The sequence below is a fragment of the Semicossyphus pulcher genome, unplaced genomic scaffold (assembly GCF_022749685.1).
Source record: "Semicossyphus pulcher isolate SPU_LCO1_2020_fin unplaced genomic scaffold, fSemPul1.0.p SCAF_2, whole genome shotgun sequence".
Lineage (NCBI taxonomy): Eukaryota > Metazoa > Chordata > Actinopteri > Labriformes > Labridae > Semicossyphus > Semicossyphus pulcher.
In genome coordinates, this window is record NW_027211693.1 from 17935509 (window position 1) to 17957301 (window position 21793).

Below are 21793 nucleotides of genomic sequence, written 5' to 3' on the forward strand. Positions count from 1 at the left end.
GCAGCTTGATGTAGGGTAAACAAGTAAAGGTAAATCTTAAATTATGCATGTATCTGTTCTTCCAATTCACACATGACAAGTACTATTACAGATATAATTTTAAGCATTAGAACACAAGAAATGGACCAAATTGACTTGTTATAGCAAGGAAAAGCACAGCTCTCCAAATTCCGAATAAGTGGATAAATGCTAAATTAGTCATATATTAGCCAGAAAATCTAATGTAGTATTTTTGTAAAAACAAAAAATATCCAACACCAAACCCTCAACCTTACCATCTGCTGACTTAAAAATAGATTCAGTAAGAAAACCCCACAATCAACCTGATAAATAGAGTAAACATGTTCATAAGAGGGATGGTTGAGATCAAATAGGAGGTATGGCTAAATAATGCACACTCCAGTAGGGCTGCAACATCAGACATGTACAAGTCCACAAGGTGCTGATGGAAAAACCGTTTCCTGCAAAGCTTCCTGAAGCCAAAAAGGCCAAAACAATGAGAATGAAGACGAAGAGCAGAAACAGTGCCGCTCCCTTGACGGCTGTCTTCAAGATACCTTCACACCTTAGACAAACAGGCAAACAGAGGGTGAACAAGAGTGATACATTAGTAATGTAGGATACATATTTGTTATAGTTAGACCTTTCACACACCCTATAATAAAGTCAGAAACGTTTTATGATGTCAAACTGAACTACCTTTTGGTCAGAATGTCTACAGGGAGACTTTGAAGTTTCAGCAGCTCCTCAGCCTCAGTTTCCTCCTGCAGACAAAGTACCAGACATCACTAAAGCAGCTGCTGTCCGTTAGAGAGGGTTTAAATCTGGGGTGTGAAGTGGCACCCTCTAGTGGTCACTTACGGAAATACAGAAAAATGCCAGCTAAACATACATGTCTAAGATGTGTGAAGTCTGAAATGCTGGTTTGATCTTCAGCTGAAGACACCAGCAGCTTTATTTCCTCTGCAAAGGACAGAGGGGCACTAAGCTGTCCTTCCTTTTCTCTCACCGCATCCTTCAGAGTAGCACTGGTAAGCAACAGCAGACACACAGTACAGTATTAGTGCAAACACACGAGTCAGTGTAGGTCGTGAGATTCTTTAAAAGAAACAGGATTTTGTGTGTCGGGGGTTTACAAGGAGGCCTCTTCCAGTCTGTCCTCCAACTGCATCCTCAGCTCCTGATTTGTCAGCCTGAGATCCTGGAGCAGAGAACCGTGAGCACACAACAAAACACACTTTGACAGCTCTTAATATAAAGTCCTTATCTGACAGTGGTCAAGAGCTGAGAGAATACTGTGCATGTTACCTCACATGTTCAAATTACATTCAACCGTTTCAAATCAACATCTCATGTCATATAAACATTCTTTTTCTTTCTTAGCTGAATAGCAAAAGATGATCTTTACATTCATGATGTTGGAATACTCTTCTTCCGTTTCTTCAGAGTGTTTTAACTGCAAGTTGTTCTATCACAAACAAACACACACATGAAGAGATGTGAGGTTCACATATGAAGGTCAAGGACTGTAAAAAATAAAAACATTTAATAATAACTCCAAAGAGAAACATCAAGATTTGCGACTGCTTGGTCACTCATTGCCTGGTACTGATGCGTCTGTTCCTACCTGTTGGATAAGCTCATCCCTGTGCTGCAGGCCTAACTGAGCCTCTTCTAATCTAAACTGAAGAAACACACAACACAACAAATGTTGTAAAATTACTAACACAAAAGGGGATAAATAATCTAACATCTGAGCTGAATCTATGGCGTTACCTCGAGGCTTTGTAGTTCATCCCTGAACTTACTCAAGCTGATCTTGTCCCTGTCTCTCTCTTGTTTTAGGCTCTTAAGCTGAAAAAGTCAGTTACACATGCAAAGTTTTTTGAAGTGTCTTGACCAATTCTAACTAAAGTGTATGATGACAGACTTAAGCAGTTATGTGAAAAGTGACGGACAGACCAAACAGACCTCTGTAGTTACTTTCTTATTTTGTTCCCTCAGGGCGGTCAATTCCTTCTCCTGCAAACAAACACAACATGAAGGGTCACCTGGAGATATTCAAAGAGGACAACAATTTGCTAATTTAATTGTTTATCTACCAATAATCTAACATGACTTATATCTTGTGACATTACTGTTAAGACAGATGTGAACTGAATGTTTCACTAACTGTTAACTCACTGCTGTCTGGATTGAACTAAACATTCAATCACCCTAACGGGAAATAGGGGTAGTGTACGTTAATTTGAATGTTATTAAGTAAAATAAAAACCGTCAAATTGTAAATAACACAGTAGCATTAGGGAGAAAAAGAATACAAAAGTATGCATACCAGTTTGGTGTTACAATGCTGTATTGTCAATGATTTTGTCTGTTATCATCATGTAGCTAAAACTTTATTCATTGTTTTAGCTGGTAAAATATACAACAGATGCAACATCATATCCAAATGGGCTTAATCTTTTAAGGTTAAACATATTTTTAAAAATACTGAGATACATTGCAATGCAATACCACCTCTGGTTACCCACCAATGCCTGAATCTTTTTTTCACTGCGCCTCATTGCATCAAGGTCGTCATCCAGGAGGGACCTGCAAGGCTCTGCATCAACCTGCTGTGCTTCACTTATGATCTTTTCCAGGCTGCATGCACACAAACACATCTACACTATCCTGACAAGTTACAAACTTAGCACTTATCATAACAGCGATGGTGATGATACATAACAAAAAAACATGCAAAGGAAGAAAGTTGAAGAATTATAAGTTTTTAAATATTCTTTGCTGGAGGTAAGGAAACAACATACTGACTGTGTCAAAGTTAGAAAGGAGATCAAACACAAATATGGATGATTCATATCCTGAAAGGGTGAACAAATGTTAGGTTTGATAAACATGCATGACCGTTACATTTTCACTTGTTGCCTGAGAGCAGCGTTTTCTGAGCGCAGCACTGCCATCTCCTCATCTGCAACATCCAGCCAGAGCCTCATCTTAGTATTCAGGTCCCTCAAGTGGCTCTGACTGTAATCCAGTTCAGCTATTTTCTCAAGCATCTCCTTCTGTGTCCTACATGAACACAAACACATAAGAAAAAGGGTCATATATTGTTAAACACAGTCAGTTTATGTATGTGTGGGTTTGTGGAGCCAACATCACTCACATGTTTTCTTCTGTGACATCCATCCTGCTGGCTTGCTTTCCCCTGGTGATTGTGATAAACAAATAGTCCAACAAAATAACCACAAGTAGCCAAACACAGCATATTTCAATTTTTTTCTTCTAAATTAATATATTTTTAAAAAAGGGGCATTACAATTGTGACCCTGTGAACTGTTGATGGTTTGAGTCACACAATGTACATACTTACTCATTACACTAGACTTACTTATCCAGTTAACTTATAAACTGATACATTTATTCACTTGGTATTACGTTAAACATGTATGATTAATGTGCAAATAGTTGTTTTTTTAAGCCATTTACTTAAAACTTTTTTCACCTCGCATTTAAAAAGACTGAGATGTTCCCAGTTCCCATTATAATTCACAGTTTAATACAGGGTGGAAAAACAGGGAGTGTAATGGTTAACATTAACTCATTTTTTGGGGAAAATCAACATGTTTGAACGTCAGCTTCCTATTTCCATTGCTAAGGATTTGTAACTTATAACTGCCTGGGTACAGGCAGATTTGATGATAACAATTAAACTTTAACTAGCAAACCTTAACATTAGCTAGCTAGCTAAAATGCTTACATTACCAAAAATATGTTTGACACACTACCTACCTATTTAAGTGGAGTTTTTCTCAAAACTAGTTGACACCTTTTAATCTTTTCACTGACTTTAGTTACAGGTGGTGTTTTAGTTTGCTAGCTAGTAGCTAGTAAGCTACCTGGCAAACCAAACGTTCCAATCAGTCCAAGTTGCCAGAAGTTAACAAACTGCAGAAAATGCGAGCGTTTTACACTGATATTTTCATTAAAATTTACCAAAAAAACATTACTTACCAGTCATGTAATCTACACTATGAAGGTTATGGCAACTAAATTGTAGTTTTAGCTGCTAAACCAACCGAAGGAAGCCGGACCGGTTACCATGGAGAAACAGTCACGGTTAGGACATAGCGGCTAAAAAGACAAGAGGACGTGCCGTCGGTTCATGTGGCGCTACTATGACGTCACACACAGAGCAGAAACAAATGTCCCTCGTAAAACTTACAACTATCCATCTTCATCATACTCCAACGTCTATCAGAATTTCTATTTCACTTTTAAATGGACTGTGTACATAGCACATTTCTCTGACTTTGGGTGAAATAATCAGATGTGTGAAAGAGCAGATTTTTTTGTTTTTACTGTCTTTACACTTAGGAAATGCGGGAAACACACAACTTTCAACAATAATTCTATTAACAATATTGAAAGTACAAAAAATACAATTATTACAGTTCATTGTATAAAAGCTCCCATGACACAATTTATTTAAAGACTTTAAAACAACAAAACACTTTAACAAAGCACAAACAAAAAGAAATTAAGCAGAAATATATATATATATATGTGGTGCAAACAATTAACAATGCTTCAAACTATATTTTTGGCTGTCGTGTAAATATATTTGCCACATTTTAAGGCCAGAATCAAAATTGCAAAAGAGAAAAAGAGAGAAAAGGGACTGAGATGAGGTAACTGATGGACTTCAGATTCAGGTGCTGTAAAATATAATTTCAGAGCAGGTTTTGAGTACAAAGTGTGTTCATATCAGAAATTTGACACAAAAAGTATTTGCCACACAGGTAGGACTCAAGGAACATCTCAGATCCCCAAGAGAGGTTGTAAAGCAAGTTTGATAAATGTATTTCTCCAAATGTATTGTACACAAGGTATTGTATAAAACCGTACATTTTCTGTATTCTCACTGCAAAAACAGGATGCTATAAAGATATGTATACAGTATTTACAGCAGTTGATTGAGTCAGAACACATCATGTTGTTACACAGTAGGTTTGGTTTGATTTGTAGTAGTCCCTGACTGAAAGATGGACAACTTAACGTGACCTACTGGAAAGACTGCTGATGTGGTGTCCAGGTAGATTCTAAATTGTGTTTTCACTACATGACTTTACATCAGTCTATAAACTGCAACTCTAAAAGTCAAACCATGTATGATATCTGTTGTGTGTTTTCGCATACACGTTGTCCTGCAGATTTTAAGACATCACTTTGAACCCCCTCGAGACGCAGAGAATGGATAGCACAAGCACATAATGACACTTGTAGATTAGGCACAACTGCAGATATGAGGCTAATGATGGTGTTTTTTATATTCAGGAACAGTGCAAGCCAAATTTGTATCATCTTCACATTTAGCCAAAATAAACAGCATGGGAAATTCCCATTTAAGTAGTCCCTATCACCAATCCCAGTTGGATAAATACCCAGGAGTCATTGTCAATAAATGTGGGTGCTTGTTGACAAGAATTTAAAATGACAAACGTTTCATAATCAATAAAATACATTCACTTTTCAGTGCTGTTTACCTACTATTTCAGTGCTAAATATTCCAGAGGAACACTTTAAACTTCTGTTTGTATATTCCAGGGCCAACCTCAATGACTTTCAATGTATCTTCGACAGTAGACCCATAATTTCCGTGTTACAACACAGGTAAAAGGCTTTGGAGTAGATACTGGTAGACATTTATACCCAATAACATCTTAAATAACCATACACTATTCTTGCATCCCAAGCTACTTCTTCTTGAACTGAGGTGATCTTCCCTGCTGCTACTGCTCCCCATAACATGAACCATCACCACGAATGTAAAGACACATGGCCTTTAAATAAAACAGGTTGTCAGCTGTTACCGGGTGGGGTCCAGGGATCCAGTTACCTGGAAGTTTATTCCATCTCCAGGTAGAGGTGATGGGATGAGTGGGCAGAGCCAGCAGATGTACCAGCGAAGGCCAAAGCAGTGGCGCAGGTTGCCACGAAGTCCCAGGTTGTAGGGTCGGCGGTTCGAGTACCACTCCCTTGTGGTCTGTCCTCGAAACATGAGGAAGAGATGGAAGAAGAAGAAGGCGGACACCAGCAGGAAGCCCACCACGCACGTGTCAGCGATAAAGGCGAAGGCAAAGGCGCGTGCCGAGACCTGGCCTGCAGACAGAAACAACAGCAGTAGATTGAGCCAGTGATACATGTATAAGTGTAACAATAAATAAGGCACAAACCAGATCATACCTGAAACTAGCATGATCCAGGGTATGAGCAGCAGAAGGACGCTGTGCAAAGTCACACCCTCCTTCAATATGACGATAAAGACCTCTGCGTTCATCAAAGTGGCGTACAGGAGTCCAGACCACATGAATAACAAGCAGCTGATGAAGTAGCGGTAGTTACGGAAGCCCACACAGCGGCCAAAAAAGACGCAGTGGTGATCCCGCCTCAGCACACACACATTGCAGTCATAGCAGTGGGAGCAGCGGGGAGGAGTGTGCGTCTCGCAAGTATAACAGTACCTGTGTGAGGAAACAGAAAAAACATTATTTATAGTTGAAGATGCACCTGAACAATCTAAAAAGCACTTTTTGTAAACCTCACTGAAAAAAACACATTGAGAAAAAAGATCTTAGTAACATGCTTCACACAGACTAGAAAATTGTTATATGGATTAGCTGTCAAAGTTGTTAGTTAGAGTTAGAGCCTGACCGACACGACTGAAAATAGACCCTTTCTATCTGGTTTGTGCACCGATTTTTGTCCGGATATGACAAAGTAATGGTACTCAGAGGGTTATTTTCCTTCAAACACATAACTTTGTCAAAGAGCATTTAACATTATAATACATGTTTAACCAATTCTGGTGCAGAGTCTGAGCGTACTCTGCTGGACAACCTATATAATAACACTATATCTGAATCAACAAGAATTTCTTTCTGCGTTATATTTTCTGTTAAAAGTTTTAATATATGCATTGGACAACTTTCAACTTTCTAAAAGCACTCAAATGTTTGTGGACCTCAATAAACAGAGGACGTATGCTATATTTTAGTTACAATCAATTAATTTCCTTGTCTATAACAATCCCCACAGCTGCTCCTTCCTTACCTCCATCCCTGTCCCATGCCTTCTCCTCCCAGAAACACCCCCTTAATGCTGGGGCTGGTTCTGAGGAAGAGCAGGGCGTTCCAGCAGATGTTGATCAGCATGAAGTACTGGGCCAGCAGATGGACGGCTTTCCACCAGGCGGACCACACCGTCTTCTTCTGGTCCGCCTCAAGCGGAGCCTCGACCAGCACCAAGTAGCTCACCTCTCCGGTGATAGAGAAGACCAGGAAAGTGTTGAGGACCACGGGAAGGTGGTGACACAGCCTCTCGACCCTGCAAAACGCTTTACTGGCGAAGCTTGTCATGTTTCCTGCCCGCCGGTCCAGCCCTCTGTAATGACTGAACACTCAAAGGGCGATGAGCTCACTGGAAGGACTGGTTTGACAGATGCACGTTGGTAACCGTTGGTGAGCTTTTTTTAGCCAAAAAACACAAACGTTAGCATACTATTCTTTGTAAAAAAAAAAAGGCATGATGTAACTTATACCTGATGTATCTTCGGGGCACATGTATGTAATGTAAAAGCTGAACTGAATCGTTGTTACTTTCTCTAAACAACTCTCCCTACTGTCGCTACCAGACGAAATCGCGCTACTGCTAATGGGTGTTACATGAAAATACATCCGTAGTTCAACAACACACTTTGGTTCCTAATGTAACCCAGTCCTTTTAAAGATACACCGGCCACTTCTAAAAGCAGCGTAGATTTTATGATTTGTGTTTCTTATTAGTTGGATATTGATAGGTTGGTTATAATTATTTTTATTTTCACATATTTGTGCTTGTGTTGCTCCTTTAAACCACAGCTTTATTCCCCGTTTAATCATTTTACGGCCCCTTGCCTTGATGCCGAAAAAGATATATTGTCCTATATCTTAATTAACTGACCTGTTGTAATTTAATATGCAGGTTGTCTGTCTAAATTATTGCCATTTGTCATTTGAATGTGAATATATACACTTCCTATCCTTAAGAGCCCCAGGATTGTTTACCAGTATGTGTTGTTGGACTTTTTTCTGGATATTGTAAAACACATTCTCAATCCGTTGTACACTGAAAAAAGATGACCTAATTGTATTTTATTTTATAAAGTGAGGATCCTTAGAAGACAGGGGTCTGATGTTTGCTGTATACTAACTTATATCAGAAGTAAAGTAGAAATTTGTTTTGAAAATGTTGCAATAAAGTGCTATGTGTAAAGATACAAGTGCTATATATAAAAATCTGTCACTACTGTTTAACCACATTATCACACCCAAGTGTGGATGGCAGCATGGCTCTGGTCCCTCCCCCTCAAAGCACAGACCTTAATCCCTGATAATCTCTGCGTCCACTGAAAGCCGACAGTCATGGCTGCACAGAGGGAGAATTTACTGTCTCTTGGGAATCTGACCGGCACAAAAAGAAACACTTTCACAAAACAGAGAGAACACACCCTGAAAAAGAGGTAAGATATTTAAATGGTCGCCAGAGTCAGGAAGTGGTGATCATTGTTCTTGGACTTTTTTCTGTAATACAACTTGTTTTGACAGTGATTTTTAAAAGGTGGTATTAAAAGATGAGCCCATAATACATTCTTGGGAATTTTTTCGATTTTTTTTCTATGTAAACAACAGTGAAAGTAAGTTTTTTTACTGTCAACTCTGGAGGTTGTGTGTGAATAAGTGTGTGTGGCATGTGTAACTAACTATAATGCGCTGTATCTCAACAGGCCAGTGCTGTTGCAGGCTGACTTTTCTACTACTCAGAGTCATCATCAGTAAGTACACAAATGAAAGATAGCAAGATGCTTGCACTGTGCGCCTGTAGGTCTAAATGTTTTTAAACTCTGACTTTGTGTGTGTGTATGTTCCCTGCAGCAGGGCGATGCAGCTGCAGCAGCGCTGGCAGGAGCTGAAGGAGAGAGAGCGAAAAGCCAAACAACGCAACAGGCAGCTGCTGCAGCAGTTTGAAGAAGCCCAGGACACACTGAGAGAGATGTTAACCCTCACTGCTACCATGAAAACTATTCGGGTGCACAGACACAAAGAAACACACACACACACACACACACACACACACACACAGTGGGAAATGAAATGGAAGAATTTAGGAAGTAGCTTCGGAAAGGATGCTAACTTCTATGTTGTAACAACGCTTCTCATCTATACTTCCCTCCTATCTCCGTAAAGCTGAACCTTCTTCTTGACCTTTGACCCCCTCCAGACGGAGTATGAACGGTACCTGAAGGAAAACTCCCCTCGCTGGAGGCAGCAACTCAAGGAGCAAACAGAGGCTGCTCAGAAGACGGTACAAGCAATTCAAAGTGTACATTAATAGTGATCGCTGTAACTGCTTCACACTGTTTCTGAACACAGACGTCACATGGTTTCAGTGTGCAAAAAGGGGTCTGAAAAGAAGTTATTCTACATGTACAAGACATTTCTGTTGACCTTTGACCTCATACCATGCAGCTCTGTCAGTATAAAATAAACTACTTTTCTTTAACAGAGGATGGAGGAGTATTTGAGGTCATGTCTAAAGAACACAGCAGGAGTGACAAAGTCCTCATCAGATCGACCTCTGCATTCACAAGGTTTGTCAGTTTCTGATTTGTCCTGTTGTTTTTCTCATATTTTATATTATAAGAATATAAGAAGTCTTTTTATGATCAAGAACGCACACAAACACCTACTTAACAAGTATTTTTGTCCGCAGGCCCTATCACAGAGACACCAAACATTGCTGCACCTCAAAATCACCACAACAAAAACAACCACTTAGACCCCAACCAAGATGGCTCCCCTCACCTCCCCTACATGCTGCCTTCCTGGCAGCCCTACCCTCAATCCATGACTGCTAGGTTCCCCATAAGAGCACCTTATCAGCCTCAGCCTTCCTCATATGCCCCCCAATCTTACCTCCCACATCCTCACCCTTTCCAAATCCCCCACCTCGCTGCCTCCTCACCCGGTCATTATCCCCCAGGCTGGGGTTTCCCGCGGCCGGACTACCCCTGGTCCTGGACTGCTGGTGCAGCTGGACTCCCCTCAGACTCTGAAGCTCTGTGGGGTCACCTCTACATAAAACAGCCTCGTCCTGAGAGGGAGACGCAGGTTGTCGGGGAGGAGGCTGAGACAAGCAGATCATCCAGCTCTCAGAGAGGAGGAGGTGGCGGGAGCAGGAGGAGTCATTTATCTCAGGAGCTGGATGTCAAACCAGGTAGGGAAAGAAGATATAAGTAGTTGGACTTCAGTGTGTTTGTAGGCTTATTTTTGAATGAATGTGTACTTTAAATAACTGTGCCTACAGTTCGTCTGTCGAGCGGCCATGCAGAGAGCAGCGAGAGCGGCAAGGGGTCCAGTCAGGGGAGGAAAAAGAAGAGGGAGAAGAGAGGAAGTTCACAGCGTTCCTCCGCAGACAGAGAAAGACGCAGCTCTCAGGAGTAAGAAATATTTCGGACAGATAACTTTGGATCAGTGACAAAACATTTACAGACCCATCCTACTCCCTTAACCTACATACTGCTCCAACCCGTCAAACTTGCTCTCTCCATACCTGCTTGTTTACTTCATTACATATTCTGCAAACCAGAGAAAACCATTTACCAATTAATACCTATCTCTCTTAGATGTTGAGCTATGATGTCAGTGCTTCCTCATTTTAGAGTGTCTATCTATACAGCACCCTGAGTTTGGAAACCATGCACTCATCTATGATCTGCCTCCAGTTTAAATCCACTGATATGCTACCTCATCTTATTCTGTATATTTTTTCCTTTCAGGTCATCTGGGTCTTCCACTGCCGTCATCTTAGCTGCACCCACAGTGGCCCAAAGCTCAGAGAGCGACACCTCATCAGAGAAAGGCAGTAGTAGAAGCACGAGGAGAAGTGGGGGACTTGCTGTTGGATCGCCGAGCGGTGAGGAGGTGGTGAAAGAGAGCAGCAGGAGAAAGGGAGACGACTCAGGGAGTCACGAAGAAGAGAGTCAGTCTGCTGGTGAGGAGTTGGAGAGTCCTATTGAGGAGTCCAGGAGTGAAAAAGCCGGAAATCCAGAGTCAGGATCCCAACGGGTGGAGGAGGAATCAGGAAGTGTTAGTATAAAGTATGAAAAAGGAAATGTGAATAAAATAGAGAAGGAGGAGAGGGGCAGCTCTGAACAAAGCAGTGTAGGAGAGAAGGATGAGGAGGAGGAAGAGGAGCAGGAGAAAGATCTGGAAGATGGAGATGTTGAAGAAAAAGAGAGAAGTCAGACAGATGAAGAGCAAGAGGAGATTGATAAGGAGGATGTCGAGGCTTCCGATAGAAAGAATACAACTGAGGAGGAAGATGAGACAGGAGCAGAGGAGGAAATGGAGGAGCAGGATTCAGAGGACGACAAAAACAGGGGCGAGGAGCGCAGGAAGCAGGGTTCTGCATCTTCTCAGGAGGAAGAGGTGGGTGAGGATGAAAGCGAAGGAGGTGAGGGAGAAATTGAGGAGGATCTGGGATCGGATGAAGAAGAGAAAGAAGAGAGTGGGGAAGGAGAGGAGCCGAGAAGTGATGAAGCAGGAGAACCAGAGGAGGAAGGAGATTCAGACAGCATCATCGCACCTCAAGAGAACAGGCAAGTTAAAAAGGAGAACATAAAATCTCACTTCCAAACGAGAGCACCTGAGTTTCATACAATCTTGTTTTTCAGAGCTAAAAAGATCTACGTTATCCCTGAGGCAACTGAAGATGATGAAGAGGAGGAGCAGGAGGAGGAGGATGGGAGTAAAAGCGGACCCTCTAATGATGACTCAAATGAGTCCAGTGATGAGGATATTGAGCATCTACTCGCACCTAAAGAACCACAGAAAAAAGAGTGAGTGCTGTTTTTACACGTCTGATGGAAAAGAATGTTCCTGAAATAAGTCTCTCAACTTTTTTTTTCAGAGAAAAGGAGGAGAGCACTGCTGAGAAACCCAAAGGTACAGTATCATCACTTGTAAAATCACTAGATTTGTTTGGACAAAAAAAATTCTTGTCTTTGAAGAAGTTGATTCTGATCTGTTTGATTTTGTTCCAGCAATTTGTGACGAGGTGGAGATTTTTCAAGTGGAGCAGTGCAGATCGACAAAGACGGATCACCAAAGTGACTCTGATGAGTTTGACCACTTCTATGACTAAATGTGTTGTGAACTTATGAAACAGTGGGTGAAACAGTCTGTTAAAGGAAATTCTCCCCTGGAAAGAGCCGCTGTCAGTCAAAGCTGGTGTTCTCTGTAATCAATAGAATCAATAATATTTGAAATTGGCGCCATAGCTGTGGAGACAGTTGCACAAACAGCTCGTGGTTTCGCCCATTCTACATTCCTACAAAACCCAGCGTGCATTGCGCCCCTCCCTCTGAAATGCCCAGGAGTGAAGTACTACTGTTTTCCAGTCAAGGACATCGATCGCTGAAGGTGATGGCTCAGAGCGGTACAGAATCCAAAATATGACAATAATGAAAATATTCAGGTCTGCAGTCTACATTTCAAACCTGATGATTTTGAACGAAACGTGACATCGGAGGCGGGCGTCCTAGATTGAGGAAGTGTAGTTTAGCCAGCTCCCTGGCCTCCGCCAGGTGAGCTGATTTACGTAGTCTGGTGGAGGTTTTCCAGGGCCCATTGGAGAAGCAGATGGCACCCTTTCAAAGGCACAGAGCCTTAATGGCATTAGCTCCCCATAATAGCATGATAAGACTGAGGTTGAAAATCGGCAAATTGGCAGATGATACCGTTAATTGTTTTTTGTAATGAGAGATAGAGTATTGCATATTAGGATCTAAAATTCTAAAAATAAATTTAAAAAAGACGAAAGGAGATTGTACAAGGTCAGACGATAATGTATTGAAAATAGTTCTTTATTGCTGTTGAGTATGAGTGACTGATGTTCATCAGCCATGCGAACACCTGTCACAGTACAGTACACACTCAACATAAAAATAAACAATTGAGAACAACGGTTTTAACAGTACACTGAATTATGTTTCTTTTTTTACATGTTTTACATCGATGCACAGCGTTCAAAGCTGTCTGCAAACTGGTCCGGGTTCCGTCAGCTAATTTCTGTTGTTGAGAATTCAAAGTCTTAATGTTCTTTTAGATTTTTACCACCTGAGCAGCCAAACAGGGGCTCGCTCTTTTCTCGTCGCCTGCTGTCGCGCTGCGCTGTATGAGCAGCCTGCCGTAGGTGCCGCCCACCTGGCCTTTGGTCAGCCGTCCAGGATTGACACACACGCAGCCGACCACATCCTAACCACAGGGGGGGCAAAATATTGTTACATTTCTTTAACACTGTTTCTTATACTCATTGCTAAATTAACCTTTTAAATTCATTTTTTTAAATTATGAAAGTGAACTGATATTGACCGTGCTTCAAATGACCATTTATCCTGTACTGTACATATAAACAGAAAGAGGTGGTGCTGTACCTTCACAAAGTAGCGCAGCTCAGAGGGAATGATCAGCACGTCAGGAGTGAGAGGCATCTGACCGAAGCTCTGGAACTTCTCATAATCCATGTTCACCTCCTCCACAGGCGGGTACAGCGGGTAGTAACTGTAAGGTGAAAACAAACCAGGGGTCATAAATGTTGTGTGATGCTCAAATATAAAGAACAAATCAACTCTTTCAGGACTCCTACCTCCTCTGGGTCAGCATGTGTTTCAGTATGCGTGAAAATCTGTCTGTTCCAGTGCCACTGCAACACAACACATCCTTTATTTAATCTTACATTAAAACATGAATTGATACTATGCACCAGCTGCTTCTGGTATAAACAACAATAAGCTCCAAAGAAGAAGTTTCTGCACACAGTCTTCCTCACCAGCTGATCTCTTCTGCGCCCATGTGGAACAGGATGTCAGTGGACGTCAAGCCAAAGGTCACGCCGTCGATCAGCAGGGTGCAGGGGTCAGGGACCAGAGTGACACGCTGCAGAGGGTAAAGACAAACGTTTTGTAAGATGACTTGATAAAGTCACACAACAGATTTGATCAGAGTTGTGACTGTAACCTGACATTTTTGGATTTGGATAAACAAAGAGACTTTACACTTGAGCTACTCTAAGACTACTGACAGCCCAGATCCAAGTTTAAAACAAGGCCATTATAATGAGGCTTGACATTTATTTGATATATATCCTCAAGTACAGTCTTTGTGTGTCTGACCTGGGCCTGGTCCTTGTTGAGGTTTGGCAGGGTGAAGGGGGGCTGTGGGTAGATGAAATGATGGTGGATGTCTCTCTGGGACGGTACAAACACCAGGTGGCAGCCGACACTAGATTAAAAACAAAAACAAACATTAGGCTTCATACAGGTGAAGGTCTCTGATTAGGGCAGGTTGGTTTTAGGAGGAAAATGCTCTTTGAAGGTGCCCAGTAGCACTAATTGTGGAAAGGCCGTGAGGGCAGATATGAGACATACCTCTTGGTGCCATCCACAATGCTTTCCATACATCTCGAGAAAATGGCCTCAAATGTCTCGGTTACTTTGGCTTTCTATTTTAGGAACAGATTGAGAGAGATGTTCAAATATATAAGGATCAACCAACTCCATTTTGAAGGGCATTAAACAATCAATTAGTATGTTGAACAAAAGAAATTGCCATGCATCCACTGTCGATTTGAATGTTTAAAAACTATTTTAACATGCAAACACAGTAGATCTAGAAACAGAGTGGATTCTAAGATACAAAAAACCAAAACATTCTGATCATGAGGCTGTTAAACTGACCTCAATTTGTTCATGTTTGGAGTCCACAAAAGGCCCGAGCTGCAGAGGGGAAAGGAGGATTAGAAAACATGTATGCAATCCCAGCTGTGACAGAAGATGTGAGCAGTTGAGAAAGACATGTATTTGTCTGAACACTGACTGCAATACACCAAAATGAATTACTAAAAAAAAAAGCTTTACCAGCAGGCAGACATCAGGACGATCCCGGACAATGACATTTATTAGATCCAGCAGAGGGTCAAAGGTCAGACTGTCAGAGGGGGTGTATGGTCCACAGGCTACAAGAACATTTATCGACTCTGTACCAAAATAAGACGACAGTTAGTGAGTTAAAAAAACGTCTCTGCTGATATTGTGTTTGAACGTGTTAAAGATTTACACTTAATTACACTAAATTAATCTCTAGTCAGTAACAACACAGACACAAAAATCATTCCTCACCTTCATCCATCTCCATTTTCACCTCAGAAGTGTAGAAAGGAAGAGGAACTCCCTTAAAAAAGACAATTAACAGAAGAAGCATTTATTAACATTTAGGTACACTGAAACACAAATGTTATGCATCTTTACGTGTCAGCACTTTGAAACACTTGTTCACTCGTAGCTTACCTCATACAGTTTGGAAGCCATCAGTTTTCTTCCTGTTGTGTTCATTCCCTCCATCACCACCACCTGAGGAAATAAGAACAGACGAGGACACGAAACAGATAAAAACAAAAGCTTCCTGAAACAGTTTTAGGCATCGGAAATGTTCAAAAGTTGTCAGAGTTCTCGGTCAGACGCTGGGTGAGACTCCAGCCCAGGTCCTTGGCATGCTCTGTTACTCTTGGTGGCCGTCGTAACCTGCTGCACACACCTCAGTGCACAGGCAAAGAAGAAACCACCTCAATAATACCACTGAGACAACCCACTCTAGTTTAGTGACAACAGCAGAAACAAAGTTCTAGAGAGCTGCCCAGTTTGATTTAAGTCTTAGCAGAGCATTAGAGACATTCGACTCTCTGCTTTCCTTCTGCTCACCTGACCAGGAAACAGGGAGTACTCTTTAAGCTCCGAGAGGTCCACAGGTACTTGCTGACCACCTTGCTCCGGCCCCGCCTCCAACAGAACCGACTGTGCGTTCAGTTTGCCGTTACTGTCACAGCAAACCTGACCCAACACGGTTATACTGTCCTGCAGGTGAAGAGATATAAACACACCAAACTGAGCAACCGTGCAAGTATGTTTGATGGATTGTTGTTTGCTAAACTAGCAGATGTACAGTCACAATTCTTCCCAGAAGTATATGGGCAAGATAAGTATAATAAAGTTATTGTTTAACCTTCAAGGACCAACATACCATGACTGTTATGCTGAGTGTAATCCTGATAGTAACATCAAACTATCACTTAGACTAACTATATAAACCCATGATGTTTCCAAAAACCTGTGTACCTGGGCGGGCAGAGAGATGGGGGAAAACTCTTCGATGCTGAAGTGAGACCGGAGGCCCTCCCCAAGTTCCTCTATCTTCTCGGTCAATACTGGGGGAAACAGAAGCAAAGATTTACAACTGTAAAAATTATTATATATTATCAGGGTTGTGCCATGTGACAGGCGGTCTGAGATGTATGACCATGTGTGCGTTGCTCCACAAAGAGAGGTCCAGGTAAAGACGTCCACAACATAAACAAAACAACTGCAACATGGTAGTTTTAGGAATTCACAGGTAGGCTCATTTACCATTCCTGACATCGCGCAGCCTCTGGAACATGTACTTGTAGCTGCAGCGGAGAGAGTCTTCCGGCCCTTCCAGCAGCTCGACCTGGACATCCGCACCTGGAGTCTTCCTGCCGGCCCAGCGAGTTCCCTGCACAGCCCCGAATGTGGCCACTACCTCCCCTTTGGCTCCTCGCTGGCTGTACTTCTGTGAGGGTGTTGCACTTCCAAAAAAAAGGCAGAGTCAGGTCACAGTGAAACAAATATCTGCTTGGACAAGTTCAGTCGAGTGTTTCAAAAAGTGGTTTGATTTCTCAAAGAGGATGCAATGCCTTCAACTCAAATTGGTATCTGTCACTTGTTTTGAAAAGTATTTCGTAAAACTCACTATAAAAGTAAATGAATGTTTCATTGTGATTAAGAGTAAAGCAGACAACCAGATTAATGAGAAACCGGCACATGGAAATACAAGATATCACCAAATAAGCAGATGTTGTCCACTTAGGCCAATAGCCAGAAAGCACTCTGTGATTCGTCTGAACCAGCTGACTGTCTGTCAGTCTGTGTTGTTTCTCACTACCTGGGAGAGAAGCTGGCAGGAGACAGCAGCAGGCTCGGGCTGGCCAGAAGAGCTGCTGTTCTTTTTGATTGTGGGTGTTCAGGAGTGGTCAGTGCTCGCTTCTGAGAGCCCTAAAAACACACACAGTCCGACCAGAGCACACATATTGATCGTTTAACATCAAAAAGTGTACGTCATTTAAAACACTGAAGAGAGTGACAGCTTACTTTAGCAGGAGTAGAGTAGGCATCCAGTAAATTATCCTCCTCTTCTTCAGCTTTGATTCTGAACAAGTGTCAAGGACTGTAACACGATGGAATAACTGAACACATAGATACATGCAGAACGAGATGTGACTGAGTGGGGTAGTGTAAAGAGATCACTGTAAAGAATACAAGTCCTGTAGTGAGTGGATGTCTCTGGTTCGGTTGTGACTTTCTTCTTTTCTGAAGCTTTGTTTGGATTTGTGCTTTTTGTTCAACACCTGCAAAGAAAAGTAACACACTGTAAATACAAAACTGCTGTCCTGCCTGACAATGAGTTTGGTCTTACTTACATCTAAGACATAAAAAAACATATTTTTGGAAGCTCGGTTTACCTCGTGTTCGAATTGCTCCAGGGTGTCCATGGTTAGTTTTAGTCCATTTTTTGTGCTGCTGTAGGCCACCCACTCTAGCACCATATCATCGGCCTGTATCCTATTACAGATACACTGCTCCACCACTGAAGGACAGAGGAGATATGAGATGTAGGAAGAAGTTTGGGTAAAAACGGAGATGTCACAATAACGTGACTGCAGATACACCGAGGCATCATGATGTGATATTGCAGCAATGACGCAAAATACTGATTATTATGTTTCCTAAAGTGTGTTTTATCACTCTGAATTGAGCATATTTGAAACCAACATTAAATATGATTACAGATACTTTTATGCACCACTGAGACATGATGCAACACATTTTCTTAACATTATTATTTTCTGTATCTTTTCAACACACACAAATTAACATCAATGCCTTGTTGATGTGGCAGATTCGGTCACATGGAGTTACTGAGAAGGCTAATGTTAAGCAGAAAAAGCAGATTAAAGCCCATGTAATAGGTTAGAGGTCATAACCAAAGAAGCTTGTGAAACACAGATACTGTACACACGTTATATGACAATCAAAACTTCTTTGATTAAACTTAACACCACGAAGGACTATAAACTGATATCAATATAGTCGAATTACGTTTACAGCCGGCTAACTGGTTTGGGTGCTTGAAGCTAACACAAATGCCTGAAAAGCATTACTATGTAGCAGATAATAACATTAGCAAGAGTTAGCAACTTACTCTTGTCGAGGACGGAGTCATCTTGGCAGGCTATGTCGAACACCTCCAGCTCTGATAGTAGGGTTTCTCCTGTTACTAGTGCCATTGTTTTAAGCCTGAAGTTCCAATGTATTCAGCTTTTCAATGTTTTGATGAGACGTTGGTTGCTAACGTTAGCTTTGCTCTCACTTCATAGCATCGGCGAAGATCTAAATGTCTTAGAAATGCGACTTCCTAGTACCAGCTGTTACAGGTAAACTGCAATTTAAACGGTAGATATAAGAACTCGGAATAAATCTCATCAACTACAGATGCCCGTTTCATTTTACCGCGAAAAAGTGCTGTCAGTGTTGGCGGCCGGAACTTACATCACATCTGAAAACAATAATAAGCGGAAGTTAGCGGCGCTGCAAAATAAAAGCCTCTATTGCCACCTAGTGGTGATCATGAGTTATGTAGTTTTAGCCCACACACTCCAATAGTATGATACTTTCATTTTTAATAACCTGTCTGGTTGTCCCAGCTTGACTTGTTTCACAACTATAATCAACAGTGAGAGCTACAGAACTATATAATGCAAACTCACTGTGCCATTAAAATGTATATCCGGTCAGAAGAATCTCAGTGTTATTATAACATATTGTTTATTTAGGGGCATATACTGGCAAGAAAATGAAAAATGGACTTTGTCAGTTCAAAAAAACAGTTAACTACAGACTCTTTTGGAACTTTTTCTGTGTTAGATTTCATCATATCTGCTGTAACACAAAAAAACAATAAATACAAACAATGTGTTTTTAAATTAAAAAAATAAATAGATGGGGCGCTGGTTTGGATCGGTTGGTAGAGCGGGCGCCCCATGTATAGAGGCTACAGTCCTCGTCGCACCGATCGCAGGTTCGACTCCCGGTCTGCCGATCCATTTGGTGCATGTCATCCCCTACTCTCTGCTCCCCACATTTCCTGTCTGTCTTCAGCTATCCTATGAATAAAGGCAAAAAGCCAAAAAAATAATCTTTAAAAATAAATAAATAAATAGATGTTTCTATTGCCAGCACATTTGCAACACGCACTACCACCACTCTTTCAATTAAGAAAGAGTGGTGAAAGAACAAAACTCTTTCAAGATGAACAAAGACATTCTCAGATTTCTGTTCTTGTTGGCTCATCACTCTCCAGATGTTCTCCCCTCTGTCAAAATAAATGAGGTGTTATTTAGATCACAGATTAAAGTGAGATGTGTAAAAGCGCTGAAGGGCTGCTATAGTAACAGATTGGTTTCTGAGAAAAACAAACATCCCACTCACCTGATCTGAGTAGCACCCACCCCTGGGGATGAATTTCCATGATGTCACCCTCCTCAGTGATTCACGGAGGGAGGCTGACAAGTCACGAGTGTCACGAACCTGACAAACACATACATAATGGATGCATGTGACCTTAGTCACACCATCAGTGGGTATAGATGTGTATTCCTGGATGCATGTAACAGATGAATTTACGGAACATAATTTGATAATTTTGCCAGTGATGTCTCAGTAATTATAAATTGTAAAATCAAATAACTCTTTCACTTTAGATTAGACCCCTTTTCCACAACCAAAACCTCTTTTTACATCTTTAAAATGTTTTCACTCACCTTCATGAAGTTCAGACAGGCATTTCTAAAGTCCATGTTACTGCTGCAGCTCACAACACTGATGGACGAACTGAGGATCACCTCAGTAGCTAAGCGCAGCTTCTCTCGTTCCTTACATGTCACACAAAACACACAACCACACACTTTACGACTAAAATCAATTACTTATTTTCATTCGTTTTTGTCCTTCCAGTCAAAGGTAAAATTCATTTGACAAAAATAAAAATTGAACATGACATCTACCAGAGCAAAGGTGTTATCAAATGTTGTGTTATGTGAAACCAACTGTACAAAACCCAAAAATGTTACATTCATGAACAAAAGCAGCAAATCCTCAGCTTTGAGAAGCTGCAGCCTATAAATGCTTGACATCTTTGCTTGATAAATTGACATTTGCAATAAACTGATATTTAAAATATTTGTTGACACACCATTATAAAGAAATGTTGAAATTATAAAAAACAAAGAAAACCACATGATCAAAGAGAGATTTCTTTGGAGTTCAGTGTGTATCTAAGACTTGCTTTATTCCTGCGATTTTGAGCTTTCAGCGAGTTCTTCAGCTCAGTCTGCAAGGCTGCTGTGACCGCATGCCTGTTGTTGTTCAGAATATCCTCCAGGTGGTGCTCTATCAGAGCCTCTGTGGCTGTGGGAGAATCAAGGACACGGACAAAAAGTAAGAAACATCATCGTCAGTGGAGTGTTTTTGATTATACATGCAGGCCTTCAATTACCCATAATATCAGAGAGCTGGCAGGTGAAAGGGTCACTGTGCTGCAGGAAGAGGAAAAACAGAAGACTCTGCTGCACTAGGGGAAGATTTGATTCCTGCTCTGGATCTTCAGAGTTTTCTTGTTTTACTGTGTACACAAAGCCACCGCTGTGTACAAGATCTGCTGAGGATGTTAAAGCATTTATTTGGAAAGTAAAAAAATGAGAGGGGAAATGAAAAGAAAGAATGATTATTGGTGATGATATCCACTTTGAACGGTAAACACACTGCAAGTCTGCGCTGGTTGAAAGCACACTTGGGTTGCAACAGTTACAACATGTACGTCACATCGTGTAATGGAGGACGCGCCTTTGGGTGAGGCAAGTGATTGTTTGGTTTTATAAATCTAGCAATAAAGCTTTAGTCAACTTCAAAGATTTAACTGATGTTTACAAAGATTTATCCTGGGCTTACAGTGACATCACTAGCACCTCAGACTAATGCAATCCTCTCTCCTCACTAAGGTGGTGTTTGTGACAGAGGATCTAGCAGCCAAAGCCAAAGACAGGCTGTATTACTGTATTATGGGACATTTAGCCTACATTGTGTATTTCTGTGAATAAGCTGACTGTGATTAACTGTATGTTGACATGCGGTTTTGCTTCTGGTTGTGATTCACTGTGTAGTCTACAAACGCTTATAATGCAAGAGCAGTTTCTGAGAAATCAGCCAATTCTTTGTTTAATCATGAAATGACCGTACGCCACTATGTTGTGTTACAGTGTCCGTGACAGGAAATGGTTACTAGTAGATGATTAAGCTGAGTTTCCCATAAAATATTCTTAAACCTGTTTAAAATAATCCTACTATAGTTATATAAACATTCATGAATGCAAAATCAAATTCAGGGAGACCGATTGTCTGGACATAAGAAGAACATTTGGATTGTTTTATACGAAGACAAACCTCCTGCTTGTCAACAACTTAAACATGAGAAAACACTTACATGCAATTACATCATTGTCATGCATC

The 21793-nt window shown here is 41.2% G+C and overlaps 2 protein-coding genes across 2 annotated transcripts; both read right to left on the minus strand.

Moving 5' to 3' along the window:
• Window positions 1-5839: 5839 nt before the first annotated feature.
• On the minus strand, window positions 5840-7418 carry zdhhc24 (zinc finger DHHC-type containing 24). Its single transcript, XM_069670351.1, has 3 exons — window positions 7114-7418; window positions 6247-6524; window positions 5840-6162 (listed from the first exon to the last, which is right to left on the minus strand). The coding sequence occupies exons 1-3, from the start codon at window positions 7416-7418 to the stop codon at window positions 5870-5872; spliced, it is 876 nt and encodes a 291-aa protein (XP_069526452.1). The 3' UTR covers window positions 5840-5869.
• A 5532-nt stretch (window positions 7419-12950) lies between these two features.
• On the minus strand, window positions 12951-18729 carry pola2 (polymerase (DNA directed), alpha 2). Its single transcript, XM_069670150.1, has 18 exons — window positions 18432-18729; window positions 17692-17816; window positions 17489-17577; window positions 17321-17378; window positions 17115-17224; window positions 16559-16758; window positions 16271-16359; window positions 15857-16009; window positions 15446-15508; window positions 15278-15329; window positions 15017-15135; window positions 14837-14875; window positions 14528-14601; window positions 14273-14381; window positions 13930-14036; window positions 13747-13803; window positions 13535-13661; window positions 12951-13355 (listed from the first exon to the last, which is right to left on the minus strand). The coding sequence occupies exons 1-18, from the start codon at window positions 18514-18516 to the stop codon at window positions 13203-13205; spliced, it is 1809 nt and encodes a 602-aa protein (XP_069526251.1). The 5' UTR covers window positions 18517-18729; the 3' UTR covers window positions 12951-13202.
• Window positions 18730-21793: the final 3064 nt, after the last annotated feature.

Coding starts and splice junctions, on each gene's coding strand:
- pola2 (XM_069670150.1), bottom strand. CDS start 18,516: ATGGCACTAGTAACAGGAGAAACCCTACTATCAGAGCTGGAGGTGTTC. Junction 17,817..18,431: donor TGACTCCGTCCTCGACAAGA/GTAAGTTGCTAA, acceptor TCTGTCCTTCAG/TGGTGGAGCAGTGTATCTGT. Junction 14,602..14,836: donor CCAAACATGAACAAATTGAG/GTCAGTTTAACA, acceptor TTCCTAAAATAG/AAAGCCAAAGTAACCGAGAC.
- zdhhc24 (XM_069670351.1), bottom strand. CDS start 7,418: ATGACAAGCTTCGCCAGTAAAGCGTTTTGCAGGGTCGAGAGGCTGTGT. Junction 6,525..7,113: donor GGCATGGGACAGGGATGGAG/GTAAGGAAGGAG, acceptor TTCCTCACACAG/GTACTGTTATACTTGCGAGA. Junction 6,163..6,246: donor CTGGATCATGCTAGTTTCAG/GTATGATCTGGT, acceptor TTCTGTCTGCAG/GCCAGGTCTCGGCACGCGCC.